We start from the raw sequence: 18141 nt of genomic DNA, 5'->3' as shown, positions 1-18141 counted from the left end.
CATATATGTCCCTGCCACTCTCTCACTTCATCACAGCTTACCCTTCCCCCTCCCCATGTCCTCAAGTCCATGCTCTAGTAGGTCTTGCACCGTTGCCTTTGGTATAAGCCTTCAGGAACATATCAAATTTGAATTAAGATGCTAACCTGCATTAACCTGGGAGTTGAAAAGAGAATTCTCTTTAGGCTTTAAACTGCCTGCTGTTAACCTAAATGGAATCATGCTGTAAGTTATTTTCTATTTCAAGTCCTTAAAATTCCAGATTTACCTAATGATCCTGGAGTGGACTGAATAGCATCCCTCAGAATGTGACCTTATTTGGAAAGAGGGTCTCTGCAGATGTAATCAGTTAAGATGAGGTCATACTGGATTAGGCTGGGCCTTAAATACAATGACTAGTGTCCTTTTAAGAAGAGGAGAGACCCACACACATAGGGAAGAAGGCCATGTGAAGCCGGAAGTGGAAACTGAAGTTATGCTGCCACAAGCGAGGAATGCTGAGGATTGCAGGGAGCCACCAGAAGGATGAAAAGACAGGAGGGATTTCCCCTGGACACTTCAGAGGGAGCATGGCCCTGCTGACACCTTGATTTTGGACTTCTAGCCTCCAACACTGAGAAGGAATAAATTTTTGTTTTTTGAACTCACCCAGTTTGTGATATTTTGTCACTGCAGCCCTAGGGAGTTTGATACAGCTTCCAAATAAGTTCGTTACTCACGAGCTGGACCCGAGACACAAGAGACATGGGAAGAGGAGACAGAAAGAAGCCCCTAGGGGTATCCACTATTGTCGCTTTTAAGGGAGCTGCTCCTAGATGGAAATTGGTGTTGTCATTTTGGAAGGAATTTTTCAGAATGTGTCAAAATTTGAAGTTGGCTTAACTTTTGACCTTGACATTTCTCTTTTGGGAAGTTGTCCTATCAGAACATTTCCACAAATGTGCAAAAATGTACATACAAGTATGACAACATTTCTTGGAATAGAATAAAATTGGGAAAAGCTAAAAAGCCTGGCTATATAAATTATAGTAGATCCATGCAGTAAACCTCTATACAGCCATTAAAAAGAATGAAGTAACTAGATATAGGTGATGGTTGCACAACATTCTGAATGTACTCAACGCTACTGAAGCGTTCACTTTAAAATGCTTAATTTTACATTATGTGAATTTCACCTCAATAAAACAAAATTTTTTTTAAAGAATAATCTGTATGTCTCAGCGTGGAAAAGACTGCTAAAAAGTATTGTTGAGCGAAGAGAACAAATTACAGAGCAGTGAGCATAGTATTATTTTATTTCAATGACTATTAATCAGTCTGTAAATTAGAACTTACATAGAAAAAATCTGGCTGCAAATACAGGAAACATCTCTATTGGTTAGCTCTAAGCAGTGGTGGTGGGGTGGTAGGGGGGAGTGATTCTGGAGAAACTTCCACTTCCTAGACCTGTATTATTTGAACTTCTCACAACATTATTTTGTAATCAGAGAAACAGTCAAAATGAAAGGGGTTCTCATATCAGTTTTATTCTTTGTAAAATGAGGAAGAAAGCTAAATATTAATGGGAGGGGCAGAAAACATAGTAATTTTATGTCATTTCCCCTCCACCTATTTCACTTAGTGAAATAACATGACTTTTCACGTTGTTGCTGTCCAGAGGGTGACAGGCTGACCATGGGTGTGAAGGTCACATGGGCCAGGTTGTGAGGAACAATATGTCGCTGCGTAGAGGAAAAGGTGGAGCGAGTCTGATGTTTGGGGCGTTTGGTGTGGTTGGCGTATGTGCTTCTGCACTGGGTCATGAGTTCCTTGGACTTTCTGAGAGAGAGAAAGAGAGATAGGAGGAAAGAGAAAGAGCTGTCCCATTGTACAAAACCCCAGCGTGTAGAATAAAATGCTATATTCATGTTCATTACTTTGGGGAAAATTATACGACTTTATGAATAAAAAGCTCTCCAGCCTGCATAAAAAGCACTCAGAAGGATTTGAGAAGAGGTTGCCTACCTACTAGGGGCCAAAGGTTGGTTAAGGCTTTGGCTTGATTTGCAGATGCACAGAGACCTAGAAGGACCCCAGTTTGTGGAGGGGATTCAGGCTGCCTTGTGCGTTTGTTCAGACCAGGAGAACAAGGTTCAGAGTAACCAGGTTTTATCTTCGCTGTGTGTTTGGAGTGTGACAGCAGGGGTGAAACAAAGCAAGTTGGGTGTCTATATCCTGTCTTCTGTCATTGGTAAAGCTAGAATGCACGGCTTTTAACTTTTGCCTTGGCATCCCAGGGTTTTTTTTTTTTTTTTTTTTTCTTTTGCTGATACAACGACTCTTTGGCACAAAGCACTGATGCTGAGCTAAGACTCTCCAACCACCTAAAGGCAAGATGAGTTAAGATGGAGCAAACTCTCCCATACTCCCTATTTAATGATTATTTTTTTAGTTAGAGACACAACCCTGATGATAAACAAAGAATCTCAGCTAACTTGCATTTATGAAAGGGCACCTCACAAATTAAGCAAGCATAACCAAAATGGCTAATTGCTAAGTGAAATCAGAATGTAAGCCTTGGTATATATCCAGAGAAAAACATGGTCTGATAGGATACATGCACCGCAATGTTCATTGCAGCACTGTTTACAATAGCCAAGACATGGAAGCAACATAAATGTCCATCGACAGAGGAATGGATAAAGAAGATGTGGTACATATATACAATGGAATATTACTCAGCCATCAAAAAGAATGAAATAATGCCATTTGTAGCAACATGGATGGACCTAGAGATTGTCATACTGAGTAAAGTAAGTCAGACAGAGAAAGAGAAATATCGTATGATATTGCTTATATGTGGAATCTAAAAAGAAATGATACAAATGAGCATATTTACAAAACAGAAATGGACACACAGGCTTAAAGAATGAACTTATGGTTCCCAGGTGGAGGGAAGGGATAGTTAGGGAATTTGGGATTGACATGTACGCACTGCTATATTTAAAAAGGATAACCAACAAGGACCTACTGTATAGGTCCTGCTGGAACTACCTATAGCACAGGGAAATCTGCTCAATGTTATGCAGCAGCCTGGATGGGAGGGGAGTTTGGGGAGAATGGATACATGTATATGTATGGTTGAGCTGCTTTTCTGTGCACCTGAAACTATCACAACATTGTTAATCGGCTATACTCCAATATAAAATAAAAAGTTTAAAAAAAAAAAGAAGAAACGGGGCTTCCCTGGTGGCGCAGTGGTTGCGCGTCCGCCTGCCGATGCAGGGGAACCGGGTTCGCGCCCCGGTCTGGGAGGATCCCACATGCCGCGGAGCGGCTGGGCCCGTGAGCCATGGCCGCTGAGCCTGCGCGTCCGGAGCCTGTGCTCCGCAACGGGAGAGGCCACAGCAGACGGAGGCCCGAATGCCACAAAAAAATAAATAAATAAAATAAAAAAATAAAAAAAAAAAGAAGAAGAATGGAAGCCTTGGTGTTTCTGCTGGAACATTCTCCAGTCATCTTTGCTCCGTCACGTACAGCTAGATAATTTACATACACGCATTGCCAGGTAAACCCTGTAGTGTGTATAGCAAAATTAACCAATTCTTAGTTCAGGCAAGGGCAAAAAGGTCTCAGTGACAGGTGGTGGGTCACCTCCTCTGAACACCATAGATGGTCCCTCTGACTCTGTCCCTGAAAAATTCTCAATGCCATTTGATCTGTGTACTCTTTCTCCTCCAGTGATTTTTGAGGGGACTTAGCACTAGTATTTTGGGACCAAAGAGTCCCAGTGGTTTGGGAAACACCTCCTAGGCCTTCCCTGCTGTCAAAGGCTGAATGGGCTGAGCTGAAAGTGTCTAAACCTCTTCACGCAGGTGCTCTGGAGCCCACGTCGGGTTCACTTTGCCATCCCGCGTTTGCCTGCCGCGGCAGTGCCCTGCACCCTTCCTCGCACACCGGTGAGCTCACGCAGGTCAGTCCTGGAGAGGTGAGGGGTTGAGGGTGCAGGGCTTACAGGGGAGAACCATGAAAGCCAGGTTGAGAGACGTTAACGCTCATTCCAGGAAAATAATGGGAGAGAAGATGGTGGCCAGCACCACGCTCTCACACGTCAGGAACACGTGGTGGGCTTGGAACAGATAAAGAGCCTCGTCTTTTGGGTGGCTCAGAGTCTGTCCCTGTCCTAATGAATTGTGCCTGATCACGCAAGGTAAGCCTCATGACTTGGGTGCAGGGCCAGATGCGATCGTTTCATTACCCTGGCGGGTGTTCCAGTCAGATTTCACTGATGGCTGATGGCAGGGGTGCCCCCCTCTCAAGGAAGAAGGCAAACAGCCTCTGCAGAAAACGTTGCCCAGAACCAGAGTGAAAGCCCAGAGACCTGCTGTGGTTGAGTGCTCAGATTTCACTCACAGCTAGCTTTCGTATTTTTGAAGCATCCGGGTAATAGAGGTAGCCCTTTGCTTCAGGCCCCCCAGTTGTAATCACATTATTGACCTCCCACCCAACCTCCTTGAGGAGGCATCTTGACATAGACTGGGAATGGGGTGGGGTCTCAATGGGCCCACATTACCCGATGCATAGAGATCCTGGGTCCCCTAAAAGAGGATATGGCCTGGAACATGCTGGCTGGTAGAGAAACTCGTTATTCCCTTGGCTACCCACACCTTCACTGAGGAGCCTGGGAGAGAAGACTCCTCTGAGCAGCAGAGTTCTATCCACTCCCTTCTCTGCTGGTTTTCCACCCTTGACTGGATAGAATGGATTGTTTCCTGGCAGTTCAGGCTCCTTGGAGTCTGTGATCTATCAGCATCTTGACTGCTTCCTCTTAATGCAGTGCTGACCAGCTGTCCTAGGTGACATCTGAAACATCGGCATTGCAGAAAAACACTTGGGAGCCGGCGACACAGACAACCTCTGTAGGGCGGCCCTGGCTCTCTCCGTTAGGTGAAAAATGTTCAATTTATAATGTCTAGGTCCACTATAAAAAATGGAACCATGTCAATTTCTGTGGCTAGTGTTAGATGCTTCTATTTTTTTTTTTTTTTATCACATTTCCAGTAATTACAATGTTCTTTTCAGGGATGTTGTAATCGGATATTGGGGAAGGTTTGTCATCGCCCTTTACGACTTGAGATTCTTGAGGCCATTCCCATTTCTCACTGCTGCCCTTGTTACCCAAGCCTCCGCGGCTGTAGCTCACTCATACTTGCCCTATTTCCAGGAATTTTTCTCCTTCTGTATCACTCACATTCTATAGCTTTTGAAGGCAATGATAGGAAAAGCCCAAAGAAGTTGGGTTAGCTTAGGCCAAATTGAGTAGAGGTACAACAAGAAAACTAGGTTTGTCTATTTTTCCTTTCTTCTTGAATTCCCGATGCTAAAAGCTATCTTGCAATCACGACCTTCATTCACTTAACAAGTATTTATTATCTACGTTTGTTTAGAGAATTGAGAAAGAAGCACATAGCTGCATTATCTTAGTAAAAGCTAGCATCGTTGTAAAAAAAAAAAGAGAAGAGAAAAGTCAAGCAAATATCCTAAAAGTTTTTTCAGGATGGACTTATGCAATTCGTTGCTGGCTTGAGCTTTTATGAAATCACTTTGCTCATTTGGGGTAATCTCCTCCACCTCGACATTCTGGCAGATGGGGAGGTATACTTGCCATCTGTCTTTATTTTTCTAACCCCTCCACAGGACGTTGCAAAGTGGGCACCGCGGGGACATCCCACACTTCCAACTCCATTCTTTCACCCAAATGCTTACTGCTTCTCTGCCCGGATCCCCGGCGGGGAGAGAGGCTGGCATGGGTCTCTGGCTGATGTCTGCCTGCCCTTTGGCTCCTTGGAAAAGGAAGAGCAGGACTGGGCTGGAGGGGCCTCTGCATGTACAGCTTCTGCTGAAAAAGTGCAGTTTCAGGGATCTTGGGCTCTTGGGCTCTTGGACTAAAAGACTCTTTCTGCAGGTGTTTTTTACGCAGTATAACCAGCTTGTTCTCTGTCCCCTCCAGCGGGACAGGATCCAGAGGTTGGAGGGGCACTGGCTGATCTGACCATAGGTTTGCTCTGTTTTGTGATGGGACTGGGGGTTGAAGCTCATTGCTTCTCCTTCCATAAGCTCCTTGAGTCAGGGATGGTGGCCACTTTGCCATCCCAGAGCCAGGCACACAGCTTGGCATTTCATAGGTGGTCAATATGTACCTTTAAAAGTGAATTCATAAAAGAAAGCAAATAAGGCAAGTGTGGACTGTAGAAAGAGTACAGAATTTAGTCAGAGAACCCAGATGGGCTCTCAGCTTTGCTGCTCAATAGCAGCAGAAGCTAGTTCCTTACCTAACCTTGCTGAACCTCAGTTTCCTCATTTGTAAAATGGGACAATCACAATTGCTTCTTAGGGCTGCTCTGGGGATGACCTGATAGACACTGGTGTGGCTCTTGGCTTTTGGAAGGTTTTGGGGGTGTTTGCTATTTACTGGAGAGTTCCAGGTGGGTCATTACAGAGCTACCTCGGGTCCTCAGCATGTAGTCTTGGCAGACTTGGGGTTCTACAGACAGTGGGAAACCAGTCTAGGGGCTGCCAAGGCAGGGCATATCAGTATCTCTGGATCGCAGTGTGGTATCTCCTGCCCTGAACTCACTTCACCGTTTAGGCCTACACCTCCTTCACCATAAGAGTTCTGGAGCTCTCATGGAGGTATCCATGAGGGCAAACACACGTTCATAATATGGAACCATGTTTTTAGCACAGGCTTAGAAACTTGGTGAGTGAAGTACGAGAAAGCAAAAGGTGGGCAGTGAACAGGATGGCCTGCTTCTAGCACCTCTTGGGTTGGAGTCGATTAATTGGGCAAGTCATGTCACCTCTCTTGGCTTTGCTTTTCTGTTTTACTAAAATGATGGGTGGGTGGCGACTGGGGAGTTGTTTTAGATCTGATCTCACCTTTTTTTTTTTTCCTTTTTGGCCATGATCGCAGGACAGATGGCATTCACATGTGCGGCATATTCTTAGGGGTATGCACAGACTTCGAGAAGCCTTCCAAAATGTTGTGGGGGACTGAAGGCATTCAACATTTTGAAATCACTACTGATATTAGCAGTTTAGCAAAACTACTTTCTTACGATGGTCCATGGGCATAAATAGGATTGGCTGTGAATTATGCGCAGTTTCTTTGCAAAGTTCCAAGTCTATGCTGTCTCGACCACGTGGGTAAGTAAATCAGAATATGAGTGAGGAAGCTGTTCTTATGAGATAGCTGTGATTTTGCCTTATTTTATTTAAAAAGCCATGATTCTCAATCTTGGATTTTTGATTAGCACTAACATATTTCTTGTGGTATAACTCAGAGTTGATCATGACACACTCCTTTGTTATGAATCAGAGCAAAGAATTAATGGGTCAGATATTCTTAAAGTCTTTCTGCTTTGCAGCTTGGTTTTGTTGATTTCACATGTGCCTAGGACTTGCTAAGATAGGGAAATTCAGTTCCACAGCAGGCTACTGTAATGGAGTGGATCGAGTTGAGAGGACAGGGAAACTCAGAGTCAAAGAATTTTCCAAACCTTTCTCAGTAACTCACCTGTTGCAGACATCATTTCCAATCATGGCGTATATGACAATGGCTGGTTGGTCCAACAGCTGGTTCCTAGACAAACTGAGAACCCATCGATGGAATCTGAATGTCAAACACTTGGAAGCCTAGCTGTGAATCTTTGTATGACCATCCTCTTGGGAACTTTTTGCTATTTTTCTTTCATTCCAGTATCACCATTCCCTTTTCCCCTCTTCTCTATAAATTTTAACCCACTTTTCCATTAGGAAAAGACCACATAAATGCATAGAACTAAAAGAGTAGATTGAAGTCTCCCGTAGGGGGACACACTACCATCTTTATAGCATCTTTCACAGAATTTGTCATGAATAAACACAGGTGAGTTATCTGAGTTACTTGTGTCCAGACGTGTAGGACGTTATTACAGCTGTGGACCTGTGGTCAACTTTGAAAAATCAAGGGTTTATCAAGGTTTCTATTCTGGACACCCAAGGCCTTGCTTCTGAATTTTAAGTCCAATACAAGCACAAAATTGTTTTCTTGTTCATAAAGCAGGATTAAGAAGCAATACTTTGGCCAGACCTAAGCTTTACCCACTTTGTATGCAATTTTATGGACCCATGTAAATTAATCACCTCCTATGGTCACTGGCCCAAGAAGTGACAACTTCCCAGCGTATGGAAAGTGACTTAACAAGTTATGGATGCTCAGTATAAGTGGTTACTGGGTAACAAGAGAGAGTTTTTATTCATTTTTCAAAATAGAAACCTAACCTAAAAACAACTTCTTATATCCCTCCCTCTTCCACTTACCTTTCTATAAATCTCTCCAGGCTTTGGGAAGATGCACCTTAAAATTAAGAAAATAATTAAAGTTAGTAAGTTCAATTCAGCACAATCAGTATGAGAGTTTGATTGATTGACTGAAATCATGGAAGAAGCATCACTGTACACTCAAAGGTCAGCCAAACCATCGTGCTGACAGGAATGACTTCATCCTGCAACTCTCCTTAACGCGTCTTCTGTTTGCTTGGCATTATAATTAACATAATCCTAAAATTTTTAGAGTCACAGGTTTCAAGACATTTCCTAAGCATGAATGGGTACACTTTCTAGTAGATGTGAGAAAAAGGTATAAATCTATCAGCAAAGACAGAAACTACCCAGAGATTAAGGAATGAGTTGAGGGATGAGAGGTACAGTAAAAAGGATTATTTGAGAACTGCCCGTCCCCCTAGAAATCCCCATTTAATTGCCTGCCGGTTTTCCTGCTCACTCCTGAGGCTCCTCCTGACTGGCTGGTCCGTGCAAGGTTTAGATTGTAGAGTTGAAATAGTTCAGCTCCTGTAGTGACATGCATAACCATCCTTCCCCCACCCTTGTTACCACCTGTCATGCATCTCCTATAGGAAAATTATATTTATTGAATACTCATTTTATTGTAGACACTCTGTTAAGCACTTATATTATTAGTTCCTTTAGACCTTAGCACCACTGTACGAGGTAGGCATAGTAGTATTCCCATTTTATAGATGAGGCAACTGAAGCTCACTTAAAGTGACTTGCCCGTAGCCACACAACTAATCATTCGGAGAGCTGCAATTCAAACTCGGTCCTTTCTGTGAGGCTGAGCTCTGGCTCCTTGTGTGACAGTGCTTCTCTAGACTGGCTGTCTAGAAAGGGTGAACCCAAATAGGTTTACTGTTTCTTTGCCCCTTGGAAGATAGTCTGCAGCGATTAGTGAGTAATCCTCCGATGGGTGGTACAATTCAAGGGGCAAGGAAGATTTTCCTGTAACTTCCAGCTTTGGAAGCTTGGGGGGAAGGCCAGTGGGTGTTCCTGCAGATCCACATGGGAAAAAGGGCAGTGCACACCCAAGAGGTGCATGCTGGTCCATGTCCCCTCAAAACCGTGTGACCATGCAGGGACTGCCTCCTTTTCCACATACAGCTAGATGCGAGCTGTATGGGCAGCACTGATGTTCTCTTGGCTGATTCAGGAATGTTAGTACGATAAATGAATATCGCTTTATTTCCCCTCTTATTGTGGTAAAATATACAACACATAAACGTAACCATTTTAACCCATTTTGAGTGTGCGATTCAGTGGCGTTAAGTATCAGTACGTTCATATTGCTGTGCAAACATCACCACTATCCATCTCCAGAATTTTTCTGTCATCCCAAATTGAAGCCCTGTATCCATTAGAGGATACCCCTCCCACAGCCTCTGATAGCACCATACTACTTTCTGTTGGTATAAATGTAACTCTTCTGGGTACCTCATATAGGTGGAATCATACCATATTCACCTTTTTGTATCTGGCTTGTTTCATTTAGCATGTTTTTAAAGTGCATCCATTTGCAGCATGTGTCAGAATTTCCTTCCTTTTAAAGACTGAATAATATTCCATTGTATGTACATACCACATTTTGTTTATCCATTCATCTGCTGATGGGCATTTGGGTCGTTTCTACATTTTGCTATCGTGAATATGCTGCTATGAACATTGGTGTGCAAGTATCTGTTTGAGTCCCTACTTTTTAGGTAACTGAAATTGTTGGACCATATGGTAATGCTATGGTTAATTTATTTTTAGGAATCATCATACTGTCTTTGTTTCCTTTTTGTAGTGAGGCGGGGTAGTATTAAATATGCACACAGACACACAAGTTAAGGGCAGTCATTTCATCTCAGCATGCATGCATTCATTCACCCTCTCCATTCATTTGTTGAGCACTTGCCATGTGCCTTGCACATAGTAGGGAATTAGCAGATGAGTTGGACACAGCCTCTATACCTGAGGACTAGCCTCTGTGGGGTTAGACACATAACCGAGCACTGGTGAAAGGTTTAATGCAACCAAACCCAGAAAACTCAATGTGATTTGAGCCTATTATCTCGGCTCAGAGAAGGTGCCAGATTTCACAACACCGAGTCATAAACATAGAGACTCAAAGTATTTCTGGGTGTGAGATGGCTCCCTCTTGCTCCCAAGAGGGAAGAGAAGGAGGGCAGCCATTGGGAGCCTACGGTGGCTCACTCATCTCACCTTCTGGGCCCTTCATCCAGTGCCAGTCCCAGGACTCTCATCTTCCCATTTTCAGTAAACTAATAAATCAGGAGGCGTTTAATTCTCACTCTTTGATTTTTCTCTTAATGAGAACTGAAAACTAATGAAAGCTCAAGCCATGAGTGGGAAAAAAAAATTAAAGGACCAGGTCAGGCCAATAATTTTCCCCATTATCCAGAGTACAACTGGGAATGTGAGGTGTAGAGCACCCACAGAGCTTGAGGAAAATGGAAATGAAAACCTGTCATGGCATGCCACATGGGCAGCCCCTCTCTGGACCCACACCCCTGCATCCTTGCTGCTCAGGGCAAAGACGGCAGGCCAATGGCAACGGCTTGCAGTGGATTTAAGAGTAGCAATCACAGGGCTTCCCTGGTGGTGCAGTGGTTGAGAGTCCGCCTGCCGATGCCGGGGACACGGGTTCGTGCCCCGGTCTGGGAAGATCCCACATGCCGCGGAGCGGCTGGGCCCGTGAGCCACGGCCGCTGAGCCTGCGCGACCGGAGCCTGTGCTCCGCAATGGGAGAGGCCACAACAGTGAGAGGCCCGCGTACCGCAAAAAAAAAAAAAAGTGGCAATCACAAACATCCACCCAAGGAGAGAGGAAGTGCCCACTCTTCCTTACCCAAATGTTTATTTTTTCTGGTGGGTGCTTATAACAGGAGCACAGAATTTTCTTTGTTCCAGAGTTGTGGCACCTTCCACGATTTCCATTTCCTTTTGGAAATCTCAGTTTTATGAGATTATGTAATGAGTTTATGTAATTCCCATGTCACTTTCTCTTCTTAGTCCCCCTTTCCTGTTGTTCTGCTATCCCTTTGCCAGCCTCATCATCATTTGCTGTCTCCCTCCCAAGCTCTTTTCTCTCTCCTCCTGTGTATAGACGTCCTCTCGGCTGCTGATTTTGTTGCGGCTGCTGCTACTATTACAGAAAATACTTAATAAAGTAGTTGGAACAGGACGATGTAAGTAGGAGAGAAAGATAGCTTCTAGCCTGTGGGATGAAGCGAAACAAGGTGAGCATTTGAAGAACTGGTGCTACCCTTAAGAGGTCCATACCTGGTCTCTACAATAATAGTTCAGAGAAATGGAAAAGTTTTGACTCTGAAATAGGGACAGTTAATTTATTTGTCAAGGTGGTACAATGGAGAATCTACCTGTCCCCAATTAAGAAAAGAATAGGGTCCTTATTGGCCACAAAAGTCTGAATTCTGGCTCATTCAGTCCCTTTTAAATAAGGCATAGTGCATTGCAAGTAAAGAAGGGTTTCCCATAATCTCAGCACTGATTGTCTTTCATGAGTAAATTTCAGCTTACATTCCCACTGCTGGATCAGTGTTGACCACAGCAGCAAGTGCTTCATATTCTGGACATTCGAATCAACTGGTAAGACACTCTTAACGGTCTTCTAAATAAGCCTGTAATTTTTTGTTTTTGTGTCTGGCCCAGAGTAAGTGCTCAGTCTCAACTTCTTCATGGGGGCTTCCCTGGTGGCGCAGTGGTTGGTTCGAGCCCTGGTCTGGGAGGATCCCACATGCCGTGGAGCAACTAGGTCCATGAGCCACAACTACTGAGCCTGCGCATCTGGAGCCTGTGCTCCGCAGCAAGAGAGGCCGCGATAGTGAGAGGCCCACGCACCACGATGAAGAGTGGCCCCCGCTTGCCACAACTAGAGAAAGCCCTCGCACAGAAACAAAGACCCAACACAGCAAAAATCAATAAATAAATTAATGGGGTATATTTAAGTATAAGTATAATAGGTCTTCTTAGCTTAATTCATTCAGCAACATTTATGGAGTACTTACTATGTGCCAGGCATTGTAATAGATGCTGGGGACACATCAGTCAATAGGAAAGATATGGTCCCTGTTTTTGTGAGGCTTAGAGTTATTCATAAATAATGAACATCAAGTGTTAGGGATTCTGAGAAGCCCTGAAGAAGTGGTATTAAGCTGAGCACTGAAAGAAAAGTAGGTGCTTCTTCTCTTGAAGTCCTAAGAGAAGAACTTGGCAACTAATTCCCAATAAAATATCTGATGCTTTCTAGACACAACTCAGAAACAAATCTCTAGTTTAGTGCCATCTTTGTTATAACTCTCTGAATAGGACAGGGGCAGATCCAGGTTTTGGGTTCTGAAGATTATATAATTTGGAGGACCCTCTCTAAGGAAAAGAACACAAAACACAAAAATGAGACCTGACACAAAGAGAAGCCAGAGTGCAAAGAGACACAAGTCTTAATCAATATCTCAAGTCGGTAAATTTTACAAATCCATATGGTTACCAGGCAAGTGAGGGGCCCTCAGGCTTCAGCATCACTAGCCTTATAACTCTGCCTCTTGGCACTCCGTAGACGTCGAGTGCAAAGTCTTGGAGCATCAGTGCTAGGTGGACCTTTGAGAGTATGTGATCAGGTAGCCCACTTTACAGATGAGGCCCAGAGAGGGGAAGAGGCTTGCTCAAGGTCTAAACAGCTAGCAATCAGCATCTCAGCTAGTAACCCATTTCAGGTACCAATTACTAGACATTAGTAATGACTGAAGCAGATTATTTCAGTTCTTAAATGAGAATATGTGAATTATAAGATCTAGTTCTTACATGAGAACCTGTAAAAAGGACTTCGAGGTGCATTTTGCAACCACTGCTATAAAATTTTTTGTCAGATCGTTCCAACATCTGACATCTGTTAGTTTTCTTTTCCCATGTGAGTTGAGATTTTTCTGGTTCCTTATATGCTGAGTAATTTTGGATTTTATCCTGGGCATCTTGGATATTATAAGACTCTGAGCCTTATACTTTTGTCTTATTAGGCAATCCACCCAGTTAGGTTCAGGTGGCAAGTTCTAACTAGCCTTCTGGGAGGTTATGATTTCAATGTCAGTTCCAGTCTCAAAGCCTCTGTAGTGTTATTCTGATTTGTCTCATGTCTGTGCCACTGAGTGTCCATTCTGGGACCTGGGCAGTGGTCTATGTCCAAGTTGAGGTCTCAAAGTCTTTGGTATGCAGTTAAGGATCAGATCTGTGCATGTGCAGCTCCAGAGGAAGCTCAAGAGGAGTTCACACACAACTTTCTGGGGTTGCTTTCCCAAGCTCCTCCCTCTCTAGGAGCTCCTCGGTCCTTTCTAGTTCCTTGGGCTCCCCTCTTTGGTCCTTAAGCCCCAACTTTCTTTCCCCCACTCTCCTGTGCACGTCTCACAAATTAACTAGAGATGAGAGGACAGAGTGAGAAAATAAGCAATAGGGGATCTGCTCCACCCTCCTGGGAGCACAGCTCTTCTAACTGGGGAGACTGTCCCCCCACCCAGAATTCTAGACACCTCCTCACTGCTGCCCTGTCACTGCAAAGAGACCCCTTTCCCACTTCTAGAGTGAGAACTAGAGGGTTTCTTCTGATGCCATCTCTCCATGCCACTGTCCACTTCTGGGTTTGGGGCAGCATTGAGTCTAGGTTGGGAGATATCGGAGGACAACAAAATGCCAGCTGCTGGTTTGGCTGTACCCCTCATTCTGGTTTGCTTCTTCATTCGGCTACTATTTTCTTTCCAGCATCCTCCAATACCTTTTCCATATCTTCTGTCCAGGTTTTATAGCTGCATTCAGTGGGACAGACAGGGTAGAGTCTGCTTACTCCATTATACCCGGAACCAGGAACCAAATGCATTATAGAGAGTATAAATAGTTCATGAAAAATGTGGTGTCATACACTGACCTAAAATCAATCTAATAATGCCATTTAACTCTAATTAGATTTTAAATAATGTAGATTTTGCTTATAAATTTAGGAAGCATTTTGAAGAGTGCGATTTGTATAATCCAGTTAAAAAATCAGCCATGAGAAATTTAAATTCCTTTTTTTCTCTAAAAATCTTTGCTTGCAATAAGCAGAAATATTCAGACTAATACATTGACCTTCAGCTCAAAATAGTAGGTACTTAATAAATGTTTGTTGTGACAATTTCTGATGGTGTTTCCACTACCGAAAATGCTTTCAAATTCACAAGTGTGGTTCCGAATTTCTGTGACAAACTAGATAAACGATTCCCCCAAACATATATTTTTAAAAGAATATATCAGCTTTCCCAGAGCGGCTCTAATCTACCTCCTGGTCTCAAAACTTTACATAATTTCACGAGTAGCCTTCAGCCATGTTGAACTTCTCTCTCCTTCTTCCCTAAAGATATTTTGCCCTTGGAGCATCTATGCACTGAGTCACCATCTCCCCATGGTTTTTGGATTGCTATTTTTTCCTGCAAGGCTCTCTGCTCAAATGTATCTTCTCTGAAGTTTTCCACTCCTTCTCCAGGCAGAGCTGTGTCTCTCATCTCCAGAGACCTCAACCTACCTCTATTTAATTTACAAGAACCATAACTGTTTCCTTCCTTGTCTCTCTTTTCTGTTTACTTATGATCTCCTTGAAGGCAGGGGCTTTGTCTTGTTCACCTTTTTGTTTCTAGGAGCTATTGCAATATTGGAGAGGAAAGAGAGGGAGTGGTGGGGCAAAATCCAATGGAAAATTAGAGGAAGGGAAGTAAAAGAGAAGACCAGAGGTAAAAGGCACCTCCCAAGATGCTTTGAAACTGACAAAACCCCGGCAAACCCCGGGCAAGTTCCTTTAAACTATCAACACAAGTAGCAGTGAGCTTTCCCTATGATGTCCTTTATCTCAAGTCCTAAACAAAAGGGATCGATTGAAAGGAGACTCCTTAGGACTTCAGGAGCCCTTGCCATTGACAATTACATACAAAAGTGTAAGATATTTGCTTCTGAATTTGTCCTCTGCAGGTGTGCTGATTCAGGAGGTACAGGATGAAAATCTTGATCTAACAGAAGAATAGAAAGCATACACTCCTCACATTATAATCATTGTCAGATGCCTTGCTCCTACTTGGATGCGTTGCATGGAACAAGCAGAAGCCAGGAAGGGCTGCAAAAATAAATCCTAAGAAATAGTCCCATTGGAATCAGAATGTCTCCATTCTTTAATGATTCTTTGGAATTCCAGAAAGTATTAAAAACTGGAATGATGTCCTCTAATAAAAGGAGGGAAATGTGTCCCTCTGTATAAAATGTGTCACACTGAAATGTTTCTCTTTCAAAAGTTTCTATTATAATTAAACATTGTATCTTGGAGATACTTTTGGTCTTTGAGAGAGATAACAAGTTCTGATGCCTGTAGCCCTGTAATTTGCCTTTTAGATCAAGCATCTCAAAAATCGGTATTAAAGTCTTTCTTTGTTGTTGTAACCACACTGGATCATGGCTCCCAAACAGAAATGTCCTAGTTGTTTTGTTATAAGTAATTTCTGTTATCTCCTGTCAACATCTTGGGTTGAGACCAAATATTCTACCCAGTGGTTGGGTTCATTAAATAATTACTGAGGGCCTATTTCTGTTTGGCAAAGGTGACTTCTTTGCTTCTTCTAAAACTCTGTGCCTTTAGAAAAAATTGTCTTAACATTTTCATTTTGAAATGATTTCCAAAAAGTTGAAATAATTTCCAAAACTCAAAATAATTTACAAAAAGTTGCTGAACTAGAACAAAGGATTTGCACATACCCTTTCATCCAGATTCCTTAAATGTGAACATCTTTCATAATCATAGTGCAATTGATCAAAATCAGGAAATTCACATTGGTACAATATGTTGTCTACACTAAAGACCTCATTCATATTTCACTATTGCCCCATTAATGACCAGGGCCAGGATCCAATTCAGGATCACATGTGTTTAGTTTCATGTCTGTTTAGCCTCGTTTAATCTGGGCTGATTCCTTAGTCCTTTGTCTCTCATGACCTTGACACTTTTGAAGGGTACTGGCCAATTATTTTATAGAATGTCTTCAATTTGGGTTTGTCTTATGTTTCTTCATGATTTAATTCAGGTTATGACTGAATAAAGGCAAGAATACAGTAGCAGTTGCTCAGTTAGTTTAAGGTACAAAACATTTTTTCTTCCAATACAGAGATCTTATGGGGTGGGAGGGTGTATAAAAATAATAAGCCCTTGTGTGTGTAATTGAATTCAGCTAAGCCTGGATTAATACTCATTTGTAGTTTTTCTCTTCATCCTTCTTTTACTTTTTCCTTGCCTCTCTCCCTTTCTGAGAGGACCACTTTTGATAAAGAAGGCTGATACAGAATGCTGGATCAAGGTATCTAATTCTGACATTCACCTGCCTCCAGGGCAGGTACTGGCTGTCCTCGACAGCAAGATAGTGGTTTTAGCAGCTAGAATCCAAAAGGGGGGGACAGTATGGCATGGCGGGGAGCAGGGACAGACATGCTCTGGTGTATCTGGTAGGAGACGGACACGAGTTTAAACTCTACCAAGCTAATGGACCTTGGGCAAGTTACTTAACTTTGCTGTGGGGTTTAAATGGGGATAGAGTATGTAAAGTACTTAGCATAATGTCTGGCTTAGAGAATGTGCTTTCTATGGACCGAATATGTTTTTCTCTCCAAAATTCGTACATTGAAATCTAATCCCCATTGTGATCGTATTTGGAGGTGGGGCTTTTGAGAGGTGATTAGATTGTGAAGATGTGCCCTTATAAGAAACAATGCCGTTCTAAGAAGAAGCCAGAGAGCTGGCTCACTCTCCTTCTGCCATGCTCCCAGGGGATGCAATAAGTCAGCAGTTTGCAACCTGGAAGAAGGTTCTCATCAGAACCTGCCCATGCAGGCACCCTGAGCCTCCAGACCAGTGAGAAATAAATTTCTGTTTATAAATTACCCACTGCGGTACTTTGTTAAAGCAATCTGAACTAATTAAGCAGTACTTAGTATTAGCTAAAGTCTAGAAAGGTAATAACAACAATAGCCACTTCAAACAACTCTCCAGCTGAATCTGCCCATCCTGCTAACAGATGCCTTAGAGGGCTGTGCCCTGACCAACGGTCCTTGGCAGTATTTCTGAGAGAAACACGATTAGCTGCCTGGAGACTGGAAGGACATCAACCTGTTCCTTCTGGCTTGGAGTAAGGCCTGAAGAGTGGTGTCTCTGTGCCCAGGACAAGCTCCTTCGACAGTTCTTGTGCTTGTTGAGGAATCAAAATCCTCTCAGTCAGGCCTAAGAGCAGGATGGATTTCTCCCCCGTGTCTACTCTTGTTAGAACACCTCCCAGAGGCAGCTTCTGTCCTTCTGCTGGACGCCCAGGGCCTGGTCAACTCTGAGGAGCTATTCCTCACTTTCACACCCTCTGACCTGTTGCTCATCAAAGTCCTAGTTCACTTTCCCTTGAATAGTCACTGACCATTAGACTTGGGACGGGGTTGAACTCTCAAATGGCCACAGGAGCCAGGTAGCTAAATCCACGTGTGAATGGAACAGAGTGGAAACCTCGGCCAGACACACAGCACATGATCCACCTGAAGGGGAGGCCACTACTCAGTGCCAACCCATTGTTGCCAGGCAGGAGCATGGCTGTTTACCAGAACTGCTAATTTTCTAAGATAAATAAGAAATTGGATTTTTTTTTTCTTTTTTTTTTTTTTGCTGTACGCGGGCCTCTCACTGTTGTGGCCTCTCCCGTTGCGGAGCACA

At 43.3% G+C, this 18141-nt stretch overlaps 1 protein-coding gene across 6 annotated transcripts in view; it reads right to left on the bottom strand.

The window, feature by feature from the left end:
* Positions 1-18141, bottom strand: part of AOAH (acyloxyacyl hydrolase) — a 191919-nt gene that overhangs the window by 32792 nt on the left and 140986 nt on the right. For all 6 annotated transcript variants that reach the window (XR_003679783.2, XR_008617356.1, XR_003679784.2 and 3 more), the window contains 2 exons: positions 8341-8377; positions 7556-7630 (listed from right to left, as the gene is read on the bottom strand). Coding sequence is in view for 2 of the 6 variants with exons in the window: in XM_024130149.3 (XP_023985917.1) it covers positions 7556-7630; positions 8341-8377 (112 nt within the window). In the remaining 4 variants the exon portion in view is untranslated. The remainder of the gene's footprint in view (positions 1-7555; positions 7631-8340; positions 8378-18141) is intronic.

Source organism: Physeter macrocephalus, chromosome 5 (assembly GCF_002837175.3).
Source record: "Physeter macrocephalus isolate SW-GA chromosome 5, ASM283717v5, whole genome shotgun sequence".
NCBI lineage: Eukaryota > Metazoa > Chordata > Mammalia > Artiodactyla > Physeteridae > Physeter > Physeter macrocephalus.
Note: the sequence above shows the minus strand (reverse complement) of the source record. Positions and strands in the feature narration are given on the sequence as shown.